At 35.9% G+C, this 24,800-nt stretch overlaps 1 protein-coding gene across 1 annotated transcript in view; it reads left to right on the forward strand.

The window, feature by feature from the left end:
* The window catches only part of LOC138170116 (lipoxygenase homology domain-containing protein 1-like), a 657,842-nt gene that overhangs the window by 463,641 nt on the left and 169,401 nt on the right, over positions 1 to 24,800 (forward strand). The window contains exons 37-40 of the mRNA XM_069099511.1: positions 7,925 to 8,003; positions 17,476 to 17,607; positions 20,792 to 20,973; positions 21,501 to 21,587. Coding sequence (XP_068955612.1) covers positions 7,925 to 8,003; positions 17,476 to 17,607; positions 20,792 to 20,973; positions 21,501 to 21,587 — 480 coding nt within the window. The remainder of the gene's footprint in view (positions 1 to 7,924; positions 8,004 to 17,475; positions 17,608 to 20,791; positions 20,974 to 21,500; positions 21,588 to 24,800) is intronic.

Here is a 24,800-nt window from a genome sequence, read left to right on the forward strand (position 1 = left end):
ATGCAAAGAGAAGTCCAGGACTCTGCCCTGCATTTTGTATTCTTCCCACAATTTCACTCTGTTATTATTCAATAAACATCTATTGGTCTTTGACTAACAACTCACTGATTTCTGCCTTCATGAGGAATAGCAAAAGTATTTATAGGTATTCTTGTTTTGATCATGAACATTCTGTAAAACTTTTATGTACCAACATGCCCATATTTTTAGACTTAACATAATTTCTGTGGACAGATTAAGTACATAATACTTAACATTTTGAGGAGATTCCTAGTCCTGAAGGATATGTTTCATCATGGGATGGAATTCCTATTGACTCCACTGCCTGTCTCCCAAACTGAGGATGCTTTTCCTCCTCACCTCTGCCTTTTGTCTAGCTCTGGCCCCTTTCAAAACTCCACCAAAATCTTACTTTTTGCAAGAGGCTTCCCCTAACCAGAAACTCCAGGCCGCCCCCCCCCCCTCCGATACCCCCTCAACTACTAGTGTCTTCCCTCTGAGATCATCTTCTATGTGCATTTTATATTCCTGTTATGTACATAATTATTTGCATGTATCTCCCTTATTAAGATGACATCTTTAAGTCAGGGATTGTGTTTTGGCCTTTCCCACTTACTAAGCTTGTAGGAAGGCTTAATAAATAATTGTTGAATGATTGACTTTGGATATGCAGACTCTGGTCCCTCTATGATTTAGCCTCATACAGTTGCCTGAGACAGACACAGAGAGATCAAGTAATAACTCTGCTAGGAGGAATCAGAGGCAGGATTTTAAGGTCTTCCTAGACCCAAGTGTAACATTCTGTCCATTATTCCCTGGGAAAATAACCTTCTGGGAAAGAAGTGCCAGCCTGAGCTTTCAGGATGCTACTGTCAGCCTCTTGTTTGCTCTGTGACCTTTGCATCCACAGACACAGTAATTAAAATATCTTTACTTGTCATTTTATCTGCAACTTTCAATAATTCCTCCTAGCATATTTCACAGACTTGTCCTTGTCTCAATTAAGAATTAATGCTTACAAAGCATCCCTCTCTAAATGATTTCATAGCACCTCCCAATGCATAGCTCCATTTGACCTCAAAACTATCCTGTAAGGTTGTTAGGGACAAGTGTCTGGGAATAAATTTCGAAAACAAACTATGAGAAATTAGTTCTATGCTCATCATTGGCAACCTATGGGAAGCAATATGGCATTGAGTATAATGTTGTATTAGGAGCCAGGAGACCTAGGTTCAAATTCTGCCCTTAAGTCTGCTAGTTCTGTGATGATTGGTGAGTTATGTAACTTCTCAGAGCTTCAACTTTTTCCTCAGTAAAAAAGAAATGACAACAATGCATTGCATACTTCCCACACGGTTGTTGCGAGGCAAGCACTTTCCAAATCTTAAAATGCTATATTGACATGAATTTTTCAAGGGTAGGCTTTACATTATATGTATTGAGATGAATCTACTTTGGAGTGAAAAGGAGATGTGCTTGACTCAGGTTTTCTTTCCTCCTCAACTTCTGCCCTCATATTAGGTCACTTCAACATAAATATATGCATCCATAAATCTTCTTTAACTGGGAAGTTAAGGAAGGTGTTTGAGGGAGTATTTTATGTATGTATGTGCATGTGTGTACATACATATATACCCATACACACATATACATGTATGCAAACATACACATACATGCATATGTACATATATACATACACATATACGCCCTCAAATACCTTAACTTTCCATTCCTCAACTTAGTCATTGCCCTTGACCTCCTCCATCTTAGCTACACACAAAGATGGTCATACTCTTGATGTTATCATTACCCACATATGCTCTGTTTCCATGTTCATTCATTCTGAAATTCTCTTATCTGATCATAATCTACTGACATTATACCTTCTGCCTTGAAACACTAAAACTTGGTCTTCATACTCACCTACATCTCTAGTCTCTCTACTTATTATTTTTCCAGGCCATCTATAAACCCCTGCAGTGCCTACTTTCTTCCCCATCTTGACCCTGAAAAATGAATGAATTCATCTGTGTCTTCTTCTTTTCTCTAGAGCACCTTGCCCCCTTATTTATTGTATTACTGATCTTGCCCTACCAAGCCTAAACTTTGGATTATCCCCGTTAACCACTTCCTTTGCTCTTATTTACATACTACTGAATGAACCTAGAGAATTTTTGAAACCATGGTAACTGGGACTTCTACAAATTTATGATAGATAATGTCAATTGGACACTCACTATGACAAGGCAAACTTTTCATACCTCCCTAATTGATTTGGTATCTTAGACAGCTTTTCCAAACTTTTTCATTCTGTCTCAGGCCTTTCATAGCTCCCCTTCCCTTCAGCCCCTCAGGTAAGAAGCTTATGCAATATTTCACTGGAACAAATTGAGGCCATTTATGAGAGCTCCCTCTTGTTCCCTCCTCTTCATCTCATATCACTCTGTTGTCCTCTGCCATTATCTTCTCCTTCACCTCTGTCTCACATGAAGAGCCATGCCAAGGCAAACCCCTTATATTCATATGTAATGCTACACTTCTTCTCCAGCAGATTTCCCTCTCAATCACCTCTACTCTGTCACTAATCTTTAGTCTGTTCCTAACTACTGGTTCTTGTACCAACAAACACCAATGTATCCTCCATCTCCCCTGCCCCCCCACCAAACCTCACTGGATCCCTCCATCAAAGCCAACTATTGTCCCATATATGTCTTACCTTTTGAAGCTAAGCCCCTTGAGAAAGCCTTCTATGATCACTGCCTCCATTTCTTTCCTTTCATTCTTTTCACAATTCTATTTGGTCTATCTTCTGACCTCATTATTCAACTGAAAATATTATCTACAAAGTTACTAATGATTTCTTAATTGCTAAACCTAAGTGCCTTTTCTAATCCCTCATCCTTTTTGACATCTTTGCAGTTTTAGATACTGTTGATCAACTTATTTTCCTTGTACTCTCTTCTTTCTAGAATTTTATCATATCTTTCTCTCTTGGTTCATTTTTTTATCTAGATCTTTTTATTTTTATCTAGATCTATCTATTTTATTTATCTTCGTTCATTTTTTTCTAGAATTTTATCATATCCTTCTCTCTACCTTTCTAACTTCTCCTTCTAAGTAGATTATATCCTGTCCACTTGTCCCCTACGAATCTGACCTAGTTACTTTTCTCTCTATACTATTTCGCCTGTTGATCTCAGTTCCAATGAATTAAATTTTCAAATCTATTTAAATCATTTTCAGATCTATTTGTCTCACCCTAACATGTCTCCTGACCTCAAGTTTTATATATCCAACTATTTCTTGGACATCTCAAACTGAATAGACTAGAGACATCTTAAACTCAATATATTCAAAATTGAACTCACTATCTTTTGCCCCAAACCCTTCCTTCATCCTAATTTCTACTGAGGACACTACCATCCTCTCAGTTACCAAGGCTCACAGTTTAAGTGTCATCCTCAACTCCTTACTCTTTTTCTCCTTATTCACAGCTCCCTTATCCAAATCCATGACCAAATCCTGTTTTTACTTTTCTAATGTCTCTTCCAATTGGCTCCTTCTTTCCTTAGACACTTCCAGCACCTGGTTCAAGTCCTAATCGCTGCATGCCTTGCAGCACTAGTCAAACAGCCTCCTGTTGGTATTTCTGCTTCAAGTTTCTCCCCACTATAGTCCATACTTCACTTAGGAATCAAATTGATTTTTCGCTGCCTTATGCAATAAATTCCAGTGACTCCCTATCACCTCCCAAATCAAATATAAAGTCCTCTGATTGGCTTTCAAAGCCCTTCATAACCGAGCCCCTTATTACCTTTCCCATCTTCTCACTCCTTACTTTTTCCTCCCCCTGTTCAGCGTACCATGTAATGTAGAGCCCCCAGTCTCCTTGCTGTTTCTCCTATGAGGTACTCCATTTCCCAGCTCCATTGCATTTGCCCTGGTTGGATTCTTTGAGTTCCTATGAGTCCTACCTAATATCTTACTTTTTATAAGAAGCTTTTTTCTAATCCCCCTTAATGTTAGTGTCTTTACTCTTTTGATTACCTATAATGCATATTGCATATATTTTGTTTGCACATGGTTGTTTGTGTTGCTTCCCACATTGTGTTATGAGTTTCTTTTTTAATTTTTATTTCATATCCCCAGTATTTAGCATGGTACTTGACACATAATGAATGCTTAATAAAAGTTTGTTGACCAATTGAGATAAATATCTATTTATCTTATTTGATAAAAGTTCATCTATATAAGAAAAAAAAAAGAAAATTCTTTAGTTAACTAAGTATTGATTGAGATTCAACATCTTTTACCTTGAGATTAGTCTGTCTTTTTGCATTTTCCTTTTTTTGTTTGGCAAATCCTAGCATCTCTATTTGATTTTCAGCCATACTTCACTTTATTATTTCTGACAAAAAAAAAATCTTCAAGAATATCATGATATTGTGGGCGGGGTCAAGATGGCAGAGTAGAAGCAGGTCCTCTGCAAGGCTCTGGCTTCTACCTTCCCCAAACCATGTAAAAGGGGACTCTGAACAAACTTTAGAGCTACAGAACCCACAAAAAGACACAGAGAAGCTAACCTCCTGCTGAGGACAGCCCAGCAGGCTGGCAGGAAGTGGCCAGCACAGCGCTCTGGGAGCTGAGCCCAGGCCTGCATGAGCCCGATGTTTTAGCCCCAGGGCAGGCCTGAGCAGCCACCGGCAGGAGTTGCTCCAGATCACCAGCAGCTGTGGCTGTTTCCAGATTTATCAACACATAGATGTGAAGGACAAAGTGAGAGTTCAGTGCAGTGTGGACTTTGGGACCAGTAGTTGGGAGAGCATTGGCTTTTGTCCCCAGGGCAAGAAGCGCTGAGTCACCTTGTCTCTGCTGAGGCCATGTTGCAGCTTCAGCTCCTGGCCTGCAGACTGTAGGGGGACCAAGCAACCAGTCTGAGGTGTAATCATTTTTTCTTTAATATGCTTGGATCTGGTTTGCAGTCTAGGGTGGAGGCCCTGGGATGTGTGACCAGCTTCCCAGAGTATGTGGAGGCTTCAGAGAGGGCACCCAACTAATACCTCTGGCAACTGAGAAAAGCCCAATGTTTGAGATGAAAGCTCCTCTGTCTGGTGGCAGAGTCCTACTGTGGCAAAAAGCCTAGAGGTCAAGTGACTGAGGGGCGACATGACCAGCCAAAAGAAGCAAAGCAAACAGAAGAATCCAACATTAGACTCCTATTTTGGGGACAAAAAGGAGCAAAGCATGGAATAGTAGGAAGACAGTGAAGTCAGAACTCCTGCACCAAAAGCTTCAAAGGAAAATACGAGCTGGTTAAAGGCCATAGAGGACCTTAAGAAGCAGATAAGAGAAGTGGAGGAAAAATTGGGAAGAGAAATGAGAATGATGAAAGAAAATTATGAAATGAGAGACTGACTGAGGAAAATAACACCTTAAAAACCAGACTAACTCAATAGGCAAAAGAGGCTCAAAAAGGCAACAAGGAGAACAATGCTTTTAAAAGCCAAATTTGCTAGATGGAAAAAGAATCTCAAAAGCTCAATGAGGAGAATCATTCCTTCAGATTTAGAATGGAGCAAAGGGAAGCTAGTGACTGTATGAAAAATCATGATGATGTTAAATAGATCCAAACAAATGAAAGAATAGAAGGCAATGTGAAATATCTCATGGAAAAAAAAAACCACTGACCTGGAAAAACCAGAAGAGATAATTTAAAAATCATTGGACTACCTGAAAGCCATGATCAAAGAAAGAACCTAGGAATCATGCTCCAAGAAATTCTCAAGGAAAATTGCCCTGATGTTTTAGAACCAGAAGGCAAAATAGAGGTTGAAAGAATCCACTTATCACCTCCTGAAAAAGATCCCAAAAAGAAAACTCCTATGAATATTATAGCCAGGTTCTGGAATTCCCAGATCAAGGAGAGAATTTTATGAGCATCCAGGAAGAAACAATTTAAATATTGTGGAAACACAATCAGGATAACTCAGGATCTGGCAGCTTCTACACTGAGGGATCAAAGGGCCTGGAATACAATATTCCAGAGGGCAGAGGAGCTGGGACTAAAACCAAGAACCATCTACCCAGCAAAACTGAGTATCATGTTTCAGGGGAAAATATGGTCATTCAGTGGAATAGAGGACTTTCAAGCATTCTTAATGAAAAAACCAGAGTTGAATAGAAAATTTGACATTCAGATACAAGAAGCAAGAGAAGCTTGAGAACATAAACAGGGAAAAGAAATCATAAGGAACAGGGAAAAGAAATCATAAGGAACTTATCAAAGTTGAACTATTAACATTCCTACATGGAAAAATGATAATTGTAACTGATGAAACTTTTGTCAGTGTGAAAATAGTTGAAGGGATTATATATATATATATATATATATATATATGTATGTATGTATGTATGTATATGTGTGTCTATATTGGAGGGTATACGGGTATATGAATACATATATGAATGTGTGCATATATGTTTACAGGTATACATCGATAGAGGGCACAGGACCAATTTAATAAGAAGGGATGATACTTAAAAGGTGAAATTAAGAGGTGAGATAGGAATATGAGAGGAGATGGGGAGAGACAGAATGGGGTAAACTATCTCATATAGAAGAGGCAAGGGAAAATGTTTACAATGGAGGAGAAGAATAGGAAGGCAAAAGGGAATGGGTCAACCTTATTCCCATTGAATTTGGCTTGAGGAGGGATGATGGAAGGGAGGGCAGGCTGAGGGGGGGAGGGAAGTTGGTAGCACTCACTTTTGAAAAATGACAGGATCAAAGTAGAAAATAGAAAAAGTGGGAGGTGGGATAGGAGGGAGGGAAATATAGTCGATCTTTTACAATATAACTACTATGTTAATGTTTTGCATTAGCTACACATGTACAACCTATACTGAACTGCTTATCTTCCCAGTAAGGGTGGGTGACAAGGGAGGAAGGGAATGAATCTAGAATTCAAAAGTTTTAAAATCAAATGTTTAAAATTACACACACACACACACACACACACACACACACACACACACACACATATATATACTATTATTAATATTATTTTACATGTAATTGGGAAATAAGATATACAGGCACTGGGGCATAGAGATCCACCTGCCCTACTGGAAAAGTCAAAGGGTGTATTGGAGAAGATATGGGAAAGAGCAGATTGGATGAGGGAATATCCTGTGGGACTGCTATTTTGGGGTGGTGTGTAGGGGAAAAAAGGGGAGAAAATTTGTAACTCAAAATCTGGCAGAAATTAATGATGTTAATCAGAAGTTAATAAAGCATTTGAAAAAAATATCATGATATTTTGCTCCTCCTGACTCATTTATTTCTCTTTCTGCAAAATTAAATTATTACCTAAACTCAGGTTTCCCTCTGTACCTTCTTCATGTTCTCCCAAATCAAATCTGAATTGTCTTTCAAGTCCCTATTCATATTCTCTGAATGCTAAGCATTTAAAGTCTGCAACATTAAGTGGTGCTCTTAGTATTTTTTCCAGACATATAATCTATTTTCAGTCAGCCTTCATATCCATGTGCCCCATGTGCTAAATTAAAAGCAATGATGTCTTTAATGTAACTTTAAATAGGCAACAGGAATTTGGGGAAAGACTGTCATTAGCTGTATCCTGTTATCTGTGTCTACAGTGATGGGGAGTAATTGAATGACCATGAGAATCAGGAACTAAGGCATTGAAGTTCTACATAAGGCTTTCCCAGAGGGACCTTGCTCAAGTCCCTGAACTTCCCTAGGGCTTAGTGACCTCATCTTCCCTTTTGAGATTATCACCAACTCTAAAATGAACCAAGTTTACAGAATGGATTGGATAGAATATAACTTAAGAGGGGGAACAACTGTTCTCTTTTTCCATGGATTCATCACTCCCCAGTTTCATTCTTTCTTCAATTGCAGGTGGAGATTTTCACGGTTAAAGCAGTGCACCTTGGTAAACTACATCAGATTATTCTTGGATTCCAAAATTTGAAAAAAGGTACAGTCACTTCAGAATGCAAAATAACTGCCTGCACATTGACTGTACAGCTTGTAATACACTAAATATATCGGGAATTTAATGAGGGGTTGTAAGTTTAATTCACCACACTATTTTGATAGGTTAATTTGGCATTGTTCCTATGTAAGGACATGCAGGAGATTTTTACAAAGCCTACATCAAACCTGTCTATCACTAAGGCAATGAAATAAATATAATGGGGTATTAAGGGAAGCACATTCATTCTATACTAATCTGAAAGCATTATAAATCTCATTTTGAAATCTGGTTGGTTTCGTTCCCCCCTTCAATCTTGTGACAAAGCAAAATAGTATCAAATTGTAAGTAGAATAGTCTAGTAAGATGGTTTTGTTTGATGAAATGTGTTAGTAGGCTTTTGTAAAGTCTGTTTATAACTCTTTAAAAAAATAACCCATGTTTCTCAAAGGAAAAATATGCTTCAAAGAATTAAGGATTTGTGTGGGTCTCAGAGGTTGCTGACTCTGTGCTCAACACATACACAGAGCTGTGTAACTTTGGAATCTTGATTGCCAGCTTCAGGACTCCTTAATGACTTTCCTTTAACAGTTATAAGAATTATCAGCAGAGAGTAGTGGATATGCTTTGTGTCATTCACTGGAAGAATAGAGAAGAGAAAATTATAAAAAATGTCAAGTTACTTGGTATAGCTGATTACCCTTTCTTGGCCCTACCACTTAAACCTGCTTGTGTTTTATATTCATAGTTATGAGAGAATGGGGACGTTCAGGTGGTACAGTGAATAGAGTGGAGCCCTGGAGTCAGGAAACCTCATCTTCCTGAATTCAAATCTGCCCTCAGACACATACTAGCTGTGTGACCCTGGCCAAGTCATTAACCCAGTTTGCCAGTTTGCCTCAGTTCTCTTTCTGTAAAATGAACTGGAGAAAAAAATGGCAAACCACTCCAGTATCTTTGCCAAGAAAACCCCAAATGGAGGTCACAAAGAGTCAGACATGACTGAAAATGACTGAACTACAAAATGAGAGAATGGATCTAGAATAAAAAAACCCCACCTCATTCTAACAGATTTACTCCCTCATTTTTTCATATCAAATTTGTTGCCAAGACCTATTGATTTTGCCTTTTATCTCTCACCTCTTCTCTCCTCTGATAATCCCCAATATTTTGTTCAGTGCTTGTCAAATAGTAGGTGCTTACTAAATGTTTAACGATTGACTGAATAGTAAACTCACAGTCCTTTGCTTCATCAGAATTGGCATTTAAGTTGCATAGGTTATATTTACAATTCTGCCATTTAAATTTCCTTACTTCAACTTAGTCATTTTAACTTTGCTCTCTGTTCAGATACATAAACATGTAATGGGGGAATGAATATAGTCACAAAGATTGGACTTACTGGACAGTCCCTCACTATAGGTATATGTGTAAATACACACACACACATATATTTGTTATGGGAATGGGAATTTAAGATCTCTGCCCCTAGGCCCTTTGATAGACTTAAGTGACTCAGAGAACCTTCCTTGATTTGAAAATATACTCTGCCCCCTAATAAGCTGAATGTGGTCACATGGAGCCTATGGTGGGAGGCTTATTTTTACTTTGTAATTGGGCAGTGGGTCAAGAGGATTGTGACATTCTCTGAGCAAGGGGAAGGCTATATATACCCCGATGTGAGGTTTTGCTTTGGGGCTCACTTTGAGAACAGTTGTATGATTTGACCAGATGAGACTCTGGGCAGCTGTTGGGCCCCCGGCTTTGAAAACTCAGATGTTGGTGCTTCCCTCTCTGGTAACTGTGACTAGGTATGGATGTAATGGTCAGAGAGTTGGAAGCCTGTCTGCTGCTTGTAACTTGGTTTTATCCTCTGAAGTTCAGGGTGCTGACCTTTTCCCCCTGAACTAGGTAAATGTCATATGTTTGATTAAAGCAAGAATATTAACCCATTTTGAGTTGCCTTCCTTTAGAAAAGTAGATCAAGAGCCTGCGTTGGCAGCCATCCTGGGTATACTAGGGTGCTTGCTGCTGCAATATAATGTGCGTGTGTAAGCACAAATACATATACATGAGAGAAGGGGTGACAAATGACATTGGCACTTTATGAGAGGATCCTTCCCTCTCCAAATTTATTTACATATGTGTACTTATATATATGTCTATACACAAGTATATATAAATTCATCTAAACAAATATATGTATATAAAATGCATATTAATATACAATATATGTTGCTTGTGTATATACATGAATATACATTTATAACACACTACACACATGTATGTTTGTGTGTATATGTAATTTATATGTGTATATGCATACGCACACATATAAAGAGGGAGAGAGACAGAGACAGAAAGAGAGAATGTCCCAAATCACACTGATAGTAAAAAGCAGAATTGAAAATATAATCTCTGCATTCTAAATTAAAATTCTGACAAAGCAATATGCCTTTATATTGTTATAAAAATAAATTCATTTCAAATTAAGTCTGTTTCTAGGTATCAGTTCTTGTATAACTATGAATATTAAACACTGACAGTTTAAATGGTCGGGCTTGGTAATCAGCAGTATCAAGAATCTTGACATTTTTACCATTTTTTTCCATTTTAAAAAACTTTGGGCAAGGATAAAAAAGAAACCCCATTTTTCTCTTTAGGGTGAAGACATATAATATACATGTGTTTATACATATGTATTGTCAGCATAGATAAACTATTGTGCTTTCTTTGTGTTCTTTACTGGAATAACAAATAGAGAAAAGAAAAATGTAATATATATCAAAGAGCAGTGGTTTAGACCCATGATCTTATGATTTTACCAATGTGGAAAATTTCGAATGTAGAAACTTTGTCCACCAAAGATCTCCAATATTTCAATAATTGACAATCTCAGTTGCCTGTGACATTGAATTTAGGTAACTTGCCCCTAGTCACATGCCTCTGTGTCAGAGAATACTGATCTTGAACTCTTTGATCTTCCTGACCTTAAGGCTGACTCTGCACTAGCTTTCCCTGCACTGACGTTGTCTTCCTTAGATATCCTATTTTTGTTAAATAATAATTCTACTCTACCCATTTGAAGAATAATTGTTAAAATCACATGATACATGCTACTTGAACTAGGTTCTTCCCTAATAAAAGATGGTCACATTGCTTTAGTGGCCTATAGAAACAGCAGTGCTGATAAGGTTACAACAAATTTCCTACAAGGATTACTAAGTTACTATATTACACCAAAATTCCATTACAATCATTTATTTCCCCCCTCGCCTTTAAAGTTCCTAATTGTATGTTCAGTCTTCACTTGCTAATTTACTATGCTCTTTGCAATGCTTTAGGGGAGCTGAAGAGAGAGGAGCTGAAATACATCTAATTTATTCTTGACTTATATTTCAACTCCTATTATCTTTTGCCACTGTATATATCCTGAGCTCTGTACAATGGTTACAGAAGCATAACTAGCCCAGTGGCCCACAGACTTGAGGGTGTGTGCTTTAGTTTCTCCCCTATTGCTGTCAGAGTGTATCTTTTAAAATTTCCTTTTGCTGATTCAATTCTGAAAAGCTTAAAGGCAAGGCATCACTTCTCTAAGATAAGGAATGTGATTTCTAGCAAATTATTCATTATCAAAAAAATTATGCTACGATGAAAATTTATGAATGTATGGATTGCTGTGGTGCAAAGGACTTTGATTTCTTCTGAGAAGTGGTATGCTGTGCAAATATAAAAAAGTCTTAAAATATAGATTGCTAAGCCATGATGTTTTACTATTTCAAGCATTGTGTATGACCTATTGAATTTACTGAATGATGTCTTAGAAAATTTGTCTTAGAAAATCACAGTATGTCAAATATACACTCTGATAATTTATCAATGATTCCTTTTTGGAGAGAAAATTATTAATTCGGGCACTTGTTGCTTTTGCTTCTGGGTGGTTGTTTCCCAGCAAATTTACTGGACATCTTTAGTTCTTGGCATTTGCCTTCATGATTTTGGCAGATGATACTATTTGTCTGTCAAAAAGGAGGTACTCCCTCTTTTTTTTAAAGCCTTAATCATTTGTCGTGTAATGTGTAGAAGTTTTGCCATGTTAGGATTTACCCAGACATGTTGAAAAGTGTGACCTACAATTGGATATCATCTAGTACAATGGAAGTCACAGTTTCATTTTCAGCAACACTATCTGATGTCTGGTTTCTTAGACTTTTTTATAACTTAAAATTAGTTTTATTTTTCTTTTGCCTGTTTCCTCTCAAATTTATTACAACCCATAATTTTATGATATAATTCAATTTTTTAAAGTCATCCTTTTAAAATTTTTCTATTGTATTTACATTATTCAGTTCAGCTCAGTAAATGTGTCCTATACACAAGCTATGTGCAGTAAAAATGCTAGCTAGGCACTTAAGTACACAAAACATAGTATTTACTTAAGAGAAGTATATGATCCTGAGAGTTGTACACATCCTAATCAGAGTGCATACAAAAATAAGATAAGGCAGCATAGTGCAGTGGATAGGGTACTGGATTTGGAGTTAGAAGGCAGAAGACCTTAATTTAACAAATCACTAAATAAACCATCTGCATATCACTAAATTTTCCAGGTCTCAATTCCTAACCTGTAAAATTAGGAAATGGGGCTGGAGCCTGCATGCTGCTTCCATCTCTTAAATTTTCATAAATCAAAGTACACTAAGAAATTCAATAAGGAAATGAGTTGGTCTTATTATCTACAAAGAGGTTATAAGATTATTCTGCAAAATTAAAAAAATCAAACTAGTTTTTAAAAGTGAAAAGTTTTCACTTTAAAGAATAAAAAGTTCCATCATACAGGTTAGTCTATTGACGTGTTAGTTAATAATGAATAAACATTTGTTCTTTGACTTGTGGAGCTGGGAGGTATCTTAAAGATCATTCGATTTAACCCTTTCTTTTCATGGACAAGGAATCTGAGGGTAGCAGAGTTGTAGCAATATGTCCAAGGTCATTTTCCAAGTTAATAGCAGAACCAGGAAGGAGGTCTGACTAACCAATGACCTGTAACTATGACCAAAATTACTAATGATTAAGCAAATTCAAGTTTTAAAAGATAAAATTAAATTATTAATTTCATTCATATCTAGAAACACAGACTTAATTAGAAGTTGTCTTTTATATATATATATATATATATATATATATATATATATATATATACATATAATTTCTTGGGAAAGCATCTTAGTAGCATTAAGAAAGGAGTGAACAAATCTTCCATTTATTTTTTTAAATTAATATTTATTTTTAATATTCTCTTTAAATTTGGAGTTCCAAATTCTCTCCCTCCTTCCAACTCCTTCCCTCACCCACTGAGAAGATAAACAATATGAGATCAATAAAACATGCAAAATCATGCAAAACATATTTCCATATTAGCCATATTTTAAAAAGCAAAAAAAAATAAAGTGAGAAAATTATACATTGATCTGCAGAGTTCATCAGTTCTCTCTTTAGAGGTGGATAACATTTTTCATCAGTGGCTTTTGGAATTGTCTTGAATCATTGTACTGCTCAGAGTAGCTAAGTCTTTCACAGTTGATCATCATTACAACATTGCTGTTACTGTGTACAATTATCACTCTGCATCATATTCATATAGGTCTTGCCATGTTTTTTTTTTCTGAAACTACCTTCGTCATTTTTATATACAATGATGTTCCATCACAATCATATGCCACAACTTGTTCAACAATTCTCTGATTGATGAGCATTCTTAGATTGCCAATTGTTAGCCACCACAAAAAGAGCTGCTATAAATATTTTTACACATGTAGGTCCTTTTCCCCTTTTTATGATTTCTTTGGGACACAGACCTAGTAGTGGTATTTCTGCATCAAAGGGTATGCACAGTTTTATAACCCTGTGGACACAGTTTCAAATTGTTCTCCAAGATGGTTGGATCAGTTCACAACTCCACCAATAGTGCATTAGTGTCCCAATTTTTTCTCTTCCCCTCTGACATTTGTCATTTACCTTTCCTGTCATATTAGGCTGTCAAATTAGTCTGTGGTCATTCACATTCCAGGGCACAGACCAAGAGAGTAGTAAACACCTCTCCTTAGATCATACCACCTTGGAAGAACTGAAAACTTACAGGTCCCTAGAAATAGCTCTGAAAACAGCTGCATACAACCCCTGAAGCTTGGGAGAGTGTGCTTTCCACCTTGGAAGCAGAAGCTTACTTTAAGAAACTGTTAAAAGTCAGGAAATAGTCGGGAAAATGAGCAGGCAAAGGAAAAAAATAACAACAAAAGCTCTTGACTATAGAGTTATTATGGTGACAAGGAAGATCAAAACATGCGCTCAGAATATAGCAAAATCACAGCTCCTCCATTCAAAGCCTCCAAGAAAAATATGAATTGGTCTCAGGCAATGGAAGAGCTCAAAAAAGGATTTTGATAATCAAGTAAGAGAGATAGGGGGAAAATTGGGAAGAGAAATGAGAGTGATGCAAGAAAATCACGAGAAGAAATTCAACAGCTTGGTAAAGGAGACTAAAAAAATGCTGAAGAAAATAATGCCTTAAAAAACAGACTAGATCAAATACCAAAAGAGGTCCCAAAAGCCAATGAGGAGAAGAATTCCTTAAAAAGAAGAATTGGCCCAACAGAAAAAGAAATCCAAAAGCTTACTGAAGAAGATAATTCCTTAAAAATTAGAATGGAGTAAATGGAAGCTAATGACTTTATGAGAAATCAAGAAGCAATAAAACAAAACTAAAAGAATGAAAAAAATAGAAGACAATATGAAATATCTCATCAGAAAAACAACTGACCTGGAAAATAGATCTAGGAGAGAAAGCTTAAAAATAATTAGACTACCTGAAAATCATGACTAAAAAAAGAGCCTAGACATCATCTTACAAAAAATTATACAGGAAAACTACCCAGATATTCTGGAATCAGAAGATACAATAAAAATTGAAAGAATCTACTGATCACCTCCTGAAAGAGATCCAAAAATAAAAACTGCCAGGAATATTGAAACCAAATTCCACAGTTCCCAGGTCAAGTAGAAAATATTACAAGTAACCAGAAAGAAACAATTCAAGTATCATGTAGTCACAGTCAGAATAACCCAAGATAGAAGCTTCTACAGTAAAGGATTGGGGGGCTTGAAATATAATATTCCAGAGGACAGAGGGGCTTGAATTAAACCAAGAATCAAAACCAGCAAAACTGAATATAATCCTTAAGGGGAAAAGTGGATATTCAATGATATAGAGAACTTTCAAGCATTCTTGATGAAAAGACCAGAGCCAAAAAGAAAATTGACTTTCAAATACAAGACTCAAGAGAAACATAAAAAAGTAAACAGGAAATGGAAGCCATAAGGGACTTAACAATGTTAAACTGTTTATATCCCTACATGGAAAAATGATGTTTGTAACTCATAAAAACTTCCTCATTATTAGGGTAGTTAGAAGGAGTATATATATATAGGCAGAGGACACAGTTGTGAGTTGAATATGAAGGGATGATATCTAAAAAAATAAAACTAAGGGGTGAGAGAGAGGAATGTACTGGGAGAAAGAGAAATGGAGAGGTAGAATGGGTTAACTTATTTCACATAAAAGAGGCAAGAAAAAGTTTTTATAGTAGAAGGGAAGAGGAGGGGAATGAGTGCACCTTATTCTCATCAGAATTGGCTTAAAAAAAGGAATAACATACATGTGCAATTGGGTATAGAAATATATCTTGCCCTGAAGGCAAGTAGGAGGGGAATGGGATAGAGAAGAGGAGGTATGACAGAAGAAAGGGCAAATTGGGGGAGGGAGTAGTCAGAAGCAAACATTTTTGAGGAAGGACAGGGTGAGAGAGAGAATAGAATAAACGGGGTGGGGATAGGATGGAGAGAAATACAGTTAGCAATAGTAATTGTAAAAAAAAAACTTTGAAGCAAGTTTCTCTGATAAAGGCCTCATTTCTTTAATATATAGAGCTAAGTCAAATTTATAAAAATCAGAGCCATTCCTCAATTGATAAATGATCAAAAGACATGATCAGTTTTCAGCTGAAGCAATCAAAACTATTTATAGTCACATGAAAAAATGCTCTAACTTGCTATTGATTAGAGAAATGCAAATTAAAACAATTCTGAGGCACTACCTCATAGCTATTAGATTGAATAATAGGCTAGAAGAGGTAAATGACAAATGTTGAAGGTCATGTGAGGAAAATGAGACATTAATGCATTGTCAGGGGTGTTGTGACCTGATTTAACCATTCTGTAGAGCAATTTGGAGCTATGCCCAAAGGACTATAAAGTCACATAGACTAAGTTTTTGAACTAGCAATTCCACTACTAGGTCTGTATCACAAAAGAGATAAAAATAACAAAAAAGAAAGGGATCTATATGTATAAAAATATATATAGTACTCCTTTTCTGGGAGAAAAGAATTGCAAATTGAGAGGATGCCCATCAGTTGGGGAATGACTGAACAAGTTGTGGTATGTGATTATGTTGTACTATAAGAAATGATCAGGATGAGGGGCAGCTAGGCGGCACAGTGAATGGAGCACTGGACCTGGAGTCAGGAGGACCTGAGTTCAAATCTGTCCTCAGACACTTGACTCATTTCACTAGCTGTGTGACCTTGGGCAAGTGACTTAGCCCCAATTGCCCTGCCCTCCACCTCCAAAAAGGAAAAGAAAAGAAAAGAAAAGAAATGAGAAGGATGCTCTCAAAAAAATCTGGAAAGGCTTCCATGGGCTGATGCAAAGTGAAATGTACTGTTTGCCAAGTAACAGTAATATTGTGAGATGATTAGCTGTAAATGACTTAGCTATTCTCAGGAATACAATGATCTAAGACAAGTCTGAAGTACTTATGATGAAAAATATTACTCATCCCCAGATGAAGAACTGATGGTGTCTGAATAGAGATTGAAGTATACTTTCTTAAAACTTAATTTTTCTTGAATTTTTTTGGTCTATGTTTTCTTTCACAACATGACTATTATGAATATGTTTTGCATGACTACATATGTATAACCTACATCAAATTACTTGTCTTCTCAATGGGGAGGGAATGGAGGAAGGGAGAGAATTTGGAACTCAAAGTTTTAAAAACATATGTTAGAAGCTATTTTTACATGTAACTGGGGAAAAATAAAATAATAGATAAAAGACCAAATAAATGAGTAAATTTGACTCAGTTCTATACTCAATATATTAGAGAAATGATGACTTTATTAGAGAAACTTGCTGCAAAATGTTTTATATTACTTAATTGTCTATGGTACCTTTTCTTTTAGCAAAATGTAGTTTCCCTGATGATGTCTTTTTTAATTAAGTCTATTTTTACTTTCACTTGATTCACATGATTGCTGCCTCTGCCTTTCTTACTTCATCTGAAGCATATTAGATTCTGCTCCAGCCCTTTATTTTAACTCGGTTTGTATCTTTCTTTTCCATTTATTTTAACCAGATAATTGGTTTTTGGATGCAGTTGTTATAAAGGAAGGACAAACCTCAGTCATCACTCATATCTTTGCTCATCAAAACTGGATTAAAAAGAAGTCAGAAAAAGAATTTAGTGAAGTTACAATTCCACTGAAAGGTAATACTGGTCTTGTAATTTGGATGCCACTATGCCATTGCTCAATCTAGAAAAAGAATGTTTCCATTATGCCAATAGTTCAACTATAATCCTTGCAGATCTAAATAGTGCTTAAAATTTCCATATGAACAAGATTCATTAACAAGGATTCAAAGGTTAATTCGCTAAACCATAAATGAAAATGTGTAAAATTAGAGGATTATTGCCTTGAACTTTGTGTTTTATGAGCTTGCCATAACATAGAAATAAATATATCGAGAAAGAAATAAAATGATGCCTATGTTGGTCTGAAAATCCTTTATCAGTTTCTGTAATATTCAGGGGAAATTCCTGAATATGATTGTATATAAGTAGACTGTGTATGAATTAAAAATAAACAGAATTTGAAGACAAAAATGGTAGAGCTAGATCTCTGCCCATTTACTCTCCATTACAATAATGGAATCTCAGAAAATTAGACCTGAAGGGTACCTTGGAGACAATATTGTCTATCCGCTTTGATTTACATTTGGGACTGAGGTTGAAAAAAGGTCACAGAAGGCAGATGATTGAAAATAAGACAAGTATATACCTACATATCTGGTCCTCAAACTGAAATCCTATACCTGAATAAACTTGAAGCCTACTTTAATAAAGCTCATGAACATTTTTGTTTTGGACTACAGTTTGGCATAAAAATAAATGAAATAAGCACACTAAATTCAACAAAAGTTTAGAAGTACAGTAAAAAATAACAGAGATCATCTATTCCAAGCCTATCTTCTTACAGCTGAGGTCACAGATCTTGAAAAGTTAAAAGACTTTTTTAGGTCTCGAAGCTGATATATGATGTAGGTGGGTGATAGTACTCAGACCTTCTGACACTTGAGGACAAAAGTAAACTGGCAGTCTAGGTATTCAACATAACCAAATCATTATAAATGAGGCCCTATCAGTGACTAATGTTCATATCTGCTTTCTATATCTTTTTTATGAAGAAAATTTTGTACAATAATATTCCTTAAAATTTTGTATATTCTAGAACACAAAAGCTATTATATGTATTGTCATTTTAACAATAATTTGATATTTTTGCTTCTGTGCAATTATGAATTCATTTAATACATAATTATTATGTAATGTAATTAGATGTTGTGTACAATACACGATACTAGTGGAAAGCAAAATTAGCTTCAAACATATAATTCATCTTCAAATTATACTTTCATAGAGCTTTTTCTTATAAAGATAACTGACAACTGTCTATTGTTCATTAAACATTTCCTTCAAGAGCCTATGCGTAAAATGATATAATCCAGGGGAAGGATCGTAAATTAGCCAACCCATTATTTTTCAAGAGATTTGTGAACAATACAGTATAGCTCTTTAAATAATGCAAGTGGGGATAAATTGCTAATATCATAAATATTGTTTAAAATTCTCAAATTCTCAAATAGAAACAAGATGAACTTTCAAAAACAGAAAATTCTTCACCTTCCCTGGGTTACAATTGGGAATACTGCTGAATTCGCCCTCTATATATTTCTATTGAAATGTACGAAAACATCCAAAGTGCCTATTGTTTGTTAATAGGAAATTCTCAGAAGAATTAGGCACCATCCAAAACTCTGCTTCCTAAAACCCTTATTTCTTCATCATCATAACTCTTAAGATTTTTGCAACAATCCTGTGGAGTAGTGCAAGTATAACCATTTCTATTTTCCCAATAAGACATTAAATAACTGTCTCCAAATCATACAATTAATTAATCATAAAGCCTATGTCTTGAGACTAAATTCAAATTTCTTTTTGTTACCCCATACCAGCTCACTCACTTACTCAGAAGGCTATCCGGTCTCCTCAGATTGGCATTACTGTACTATAGCCCAATTCCACCTTGCTTGGCCAGCTTTATCTCTTTCTTCCCTCTGTGAATCCTTTGCTCCAGCCAGGTCATTTATGAGACTGTTTGCCCCAAACAACAACGACAACAACAACCCCACATGTAGTCTCCACTTCAAGGCTTTACTTGGCCTGTTTTGCTCCCTTCTATTGATCCAGACTCTCACCATTCATTCATGGTCTCTCTCTAGACTTGTCTCTTCTAGAAGACCTTTTCAAACACCATGGTATCCATTGGTTTCTCCCTTCTCTGAACTTCTAGAGTCCATTTTGTCTGAAAGGTCAATTTTGTCCCTCGATAATGTAATAACTTGTGTGATTATCCTTTCATGAATATTTTACACTGCTACACATACAGTAGGTACTCCATAATGAGTGAAGAAGCTTTTATTTATTGTGTACTATGTACCAGGCACTGTGTTAAGTACTGGGGGTACAAGTACAAGCCACTGAGTCAGTCCTTGCTCTCAAGGAGCTAATGTTCTAAGGTGAGAAGATAACACAGAAAGAGGAGACAGAAGTGAGGGAAATAGGCACACAAAGGCACAGTTTGGAAGTGGTCTAGAAGTGATGTGGAGGTCTGGTTCTGTGGAAGATGAGGTGAAAGCACATTATTCAGAAACCAGGATCCCAAAGGCAGAGTCTAGGTTCTGATGAGAGGAGTGTGAGAAGGATACATTTTCAATGAGTGGGTGTGATTTTGGGTCATGTAGTTTCAAAATTGGAAATGCTTCACTTAAATAGGATTTATGCATCTGTCTAATAATGATTAAACAGAGTACCTTGAGTTTTTCAAAGCTTCTTTTCATTTATTCCTTACAACAGCACTGTGCATTAGCTGCAATAAGTATTTTCTCATTTTATAAATGAATGAATTTGAGAGGCTCAGTTCTTTGCCATACTGTTAAAAGTTTCAGGGGAAAGATTTGAACCCAGATCTCTACTAACTTTGAGTCTAGTGCTCTTTCCACCTTGTGTTGCTGGCTATTGTATCTAATTTTTTTCCTCCCTCCCTCCCTTCCTTCCTTCCTTCCTTCCTTCCTTCCATTTTCCTTCCTTCCTTCCTTCCTTTCTTCCTTCTTTCCTTCCTTCCTTCCTTCTTTCCATCCTTCCATCTTTCCTTCCTTCCATCTTTCCTTCCTTCCTTCCTTCCTTCCTTCCTTCCTTCCTTCCTTCCTTCCTTCCTTCCTTCCTTCCTTCCTTCCTTCCTTCCTTCCTTCCTTCCTTCCTTCTTTCCTTCCTTCCCTCTCTCTTGCTTTCTCTCACTCTCTTTGTTTCTTCCTTCCTTCTTTTTTTATCATAGAGGTAAATGTGATCCCTGCAGTGATAAAAGACTCCCATGTTACCAGCAGAGGTCAGTGGCAAATGTGGCTCTCTGCCTCACCCTTACCAGAAAACATTCCAGATATTCAATTAATTGTATTTGGAATGAGAGGGAAATCTCCTGCACAGAAAATTAAGAATTTGAAAAATGATCCATTTTTGGTAAGTTTACATTAATATTACCTTTTGTTTAAGTCTTGCTGGTCTTTCAAATAGTATTTTCATTGGTTGCCTGAAAAATAATGATAAACTATGACATTTGGACTGTCTCCCAATTCTTGTAATTTTCTGGGTCAATCTCACTTGATAAATTTAAAGTCACTGAAAAACATGAAGAAATACTATGGAGAGATGTGGTCATCTAATCTTCCATAATGCCTTTTCAGACATTAAAGGGTGCAGAGAAATGCAAAATGCCTAAAAATTGTTTTGAATCATTCTGCCAAATCGCAGACACTACCATATCTTGGCTGCCTTCTTGATAATTCAGTCTAGCTGCTTGAATTCTTCCCCCCAAAGGATGGCACTTTCTAATGCTTTAGCAAGAGTGTTATAAGGAACTAGCACTGCTCATATGCCATCCTTTTTTAGAGACTTCCAGAGACATAAAAAGCATTTAATTATGTTATGGAAAGATCAATGTTCATGAAGTATTTCTGTTGATTCTAGTTTTTTATTTTAATTCATAGCTGCACATCGATGACATTGGTGACATCACAAAAGTTTCTTTTATATTGCCTGACTCATGTTTGAAGAAAGGAATTAAGCTACACAAGGTACTGTTCAGTATTGTATATAAATCATATTTAAATTATTGCAAGAAACATATTCTTTGAACCAAACCTTTTTGGAATATTAAATTCTGCCTTGCTTAGAAATAAATCATTTTTCCAGTAAGTAAACATTATTTTCCCTCCCCCTTGAGAAACGGGGAGTAAAATGTTATAAATCTGTGGAGGGAAAGAAAAACTCTTAGAGGCCTGCATCATTACCCATCAAGGAGAATACCTCTGACTAAAATTCATAGTGAGGGGGTTGAACTAGAGGGCCTCTGCATTCCCTTCCTGTTCTACATCTGTGAACTGTGATCCTATGACATACAACCCCAAAAGGAGGTGTGGTCTAGACATGGAGTGTGATAGTGGGAACACTGAGTTTACATTGAGGCCAGGACTCTGTTCCCTCCCAGGAGCTTTTGCTAAGAGGAGAAAGGTTTTCTTAGACTTCCTCTGAGTACAAGAATTTTTTGATGGAGAAAAGATGAAGGACTTCAGGGGCCTGGTTAAGGCACTGTTCCTAGTTTGATGCTGGCATCTTTCTTTTTTCTCCCTGTTATGACGCTGTTTGTAGAAGACTGTAGAGTTTGAAGAACCTACTTTACCCTCCACACATAAGAAAACATGTTATTAACACCTACCAGGCTATGAATTGGAAAACTGAGTGAAATTCTAGACATTATTTGAAGTGGAATTTTTACCTGGATATCATCATCTTTCTGGCTTCCCATCAATCCCATTCCCAGACAAATGTTCTCTTTCCGTATCCATTCTGCCTTCTTTCCCTGTTTTACCTCTTGTGAGTTATATGCCATTAACATTTATAGAGTGATCACTGTGTGTAGGACTTTGTGCTGCAGTTGTTTATATCACTCATTTGGGACTCAATTTTTGTTCTAATTTTTATTCTTTGTATTGCTCCACTCTAATGTGGGAATGACTAGTCTTCCTAACTCGATTATAAATGTGCCATACTCCTTGGCATTACTCAGATAATGCAGAATGATGTTTTGCAAATAATAGACACTAAATAAATATGATGAATGGATGAATTATTTAACAAATAAATACCTCATTGCCTTTTCTCTCACTATTCCCCATTGCATCCTTTCTTTTTCATCTCTCCTTTTCTGAGCACGAGTGTCCTTTAAAATATCACAAAAATCCTGCCACACTTAATTTTTAGATAGAAGATGCATGTGAAATATTTGGGTTTATGAAATGAAAATTACTAACACAGAAGGAAGGGATGATTACTTTTGTTCTTATTCTGGTCTTCATTAGGGATTTTTTTTTGGTTAATTCTTGTTCATGAGAAGAAAAATTAGAATAGGAATACTGAAAGCTCACACTGAAGGAAAACATCCTACAAAGTTCAGAATAACCCATCTAAGTTTTTTTAATTAAAAAAATCAATTATATCTAAGTATTTCTTTTGAGAAAGTCAGATTTGCCCAGGAGAATTTTGAAATATAAATGTATGGAACAAAATAAAACAAGTCAACAGTGACTTAGCATAGGGCTCAGTAATGTGTTACATTCTGAAAAGACTGCTATTTCTTTGGAGTTCAGCCTTGTTTAAGAGTCTCCAGTTGAAAAAAGAAGACATATTTTGACTCTGGGTCTTTGAAAAATAAAGACTTTAGAGAGCAGAAAAAGGAGGCATCAGACCAGGAATAGATTAGTTCTTATAATTGGGTATTACAGGTGAAGGCTATTTATATTATAGGGTTGGGAGTGAGAGCACATCAATCCTCACCATAAATGATATAGTAATAAAATCAAAACAAAGTAGGAATTTGCCCCTAAGGGCAGTGGAAGGAATTGGGCCAGCGCTGAACAGTGAGGTTGAAAAGGAGTCTGCATTAAGACAAACAACTGAGGCTGATACATTTGTTGTTTTTTCCTAAAGGTTTTGGAGGACTTAATGATCTGGGTCTACCTTAGGAGGGAAGGATGAGATCATGTTTTTTCTAAGTAGTGCAAACTTATGCATAGTTCTATAGAAAAAGTAATGAGGGGAGGAAGAATATATAACACAATGAAGAAGTAATGGGAAGACTAGGCCCTCATTGGTCTGTCCTCTCTTCACTCTGAAAAACGCACTTAGCAAGAATACTGCTGGAATACCCAGAAAACATTGAATTCAAACAGCAGAAGTGGCAAAAATGATCTCAGAAAAGGAAAAAGGAAAAGTAGATATGATTTAAGATATGGTCAACAGTCATGCAGGAAAATTATAGTTTATATATATGCATACATATATAATATATATACATACATACATGCACACACACACATATATATGTATCATCTAAATGCATAAGGGAAAGTCTAACTGAAACCAATGAGGAAAGAATGTGGAGTCTGACACTACTGGGTTTCATTTCATTCATTCAGTATATTATTAAGCAGTTATTATCAAAACTATCTTGTACTGGATTTTGAAAAAAACTGTAGATCAGTACAATAAGCTACATAAACAATACCTAGAAACAAATTCAGACAGAAGTCCAGTATTTGCAAAACTCAAAAACACAAACTCCTGGGGAAAGAACTTTTTATTTGACAGGCATTACTGGAAAACAGTCTGGCAAAAAATAGAATTCACTTAGCACCTTCTTCTTTATAACATATAAATTTAAAGTAGATGAATATTCTCAATATAAAACATTGTACCATAAAACAAATTAAAGTAAAATACAAAGTTACATATTATACAATTATAGATGGAGGGTTTTTTAAAATAATAAATCTAATAAGGCAATATTAATATAATATTTTATAATATAATAATAAATATAATAAGGCAAGTTATAGAAGAAACCATCAAAGAAAAAATAGCCAGTTTTGGTTTTATTTTTTTTTAATTGGAAAAGTTTTTGTATAAGTACAATCTAAATGGGTAGAGTAAGAGATGAGATATAGTTTGGGAAAACCCTGGCATTAAGTATCTCGAATAGAATCCTGCTCTCCAGGAGGAAATTGAAATAAGTATATAAGAATAAGCACCATTCTCCATCAGAGTGGTTAAAGGGTGTGATTTATTCTTAAAAAGAAATTTAATCCCGTGTGACCTTGGGCAAGTCACTTAACCACCATTGCCTTACCATCCCCTCTCAAAAAAAAATAATAATAACTATCTGAAAATGCTCAAAATTAATACTAATCAGTTTTATAAAATTTAATTCTATAAACATTTACTAATTATCT

This window comes from Petaurus breviceps, unplaced genomic scaffold, assembly GCF_028583685.1.
Source record: "Petaurus breviceps papuanus isolate PSGF00001 unplaced genomic scaffold, PetGlider_PUasm1.0 38, whole genome shotgun sequence".
Lineage (NCBI taxonomy): Eukaryota > Metazoa > Chordata > Mammalia > Diprotodontia > Petauridae > Petaurus > Petaurus breviceps.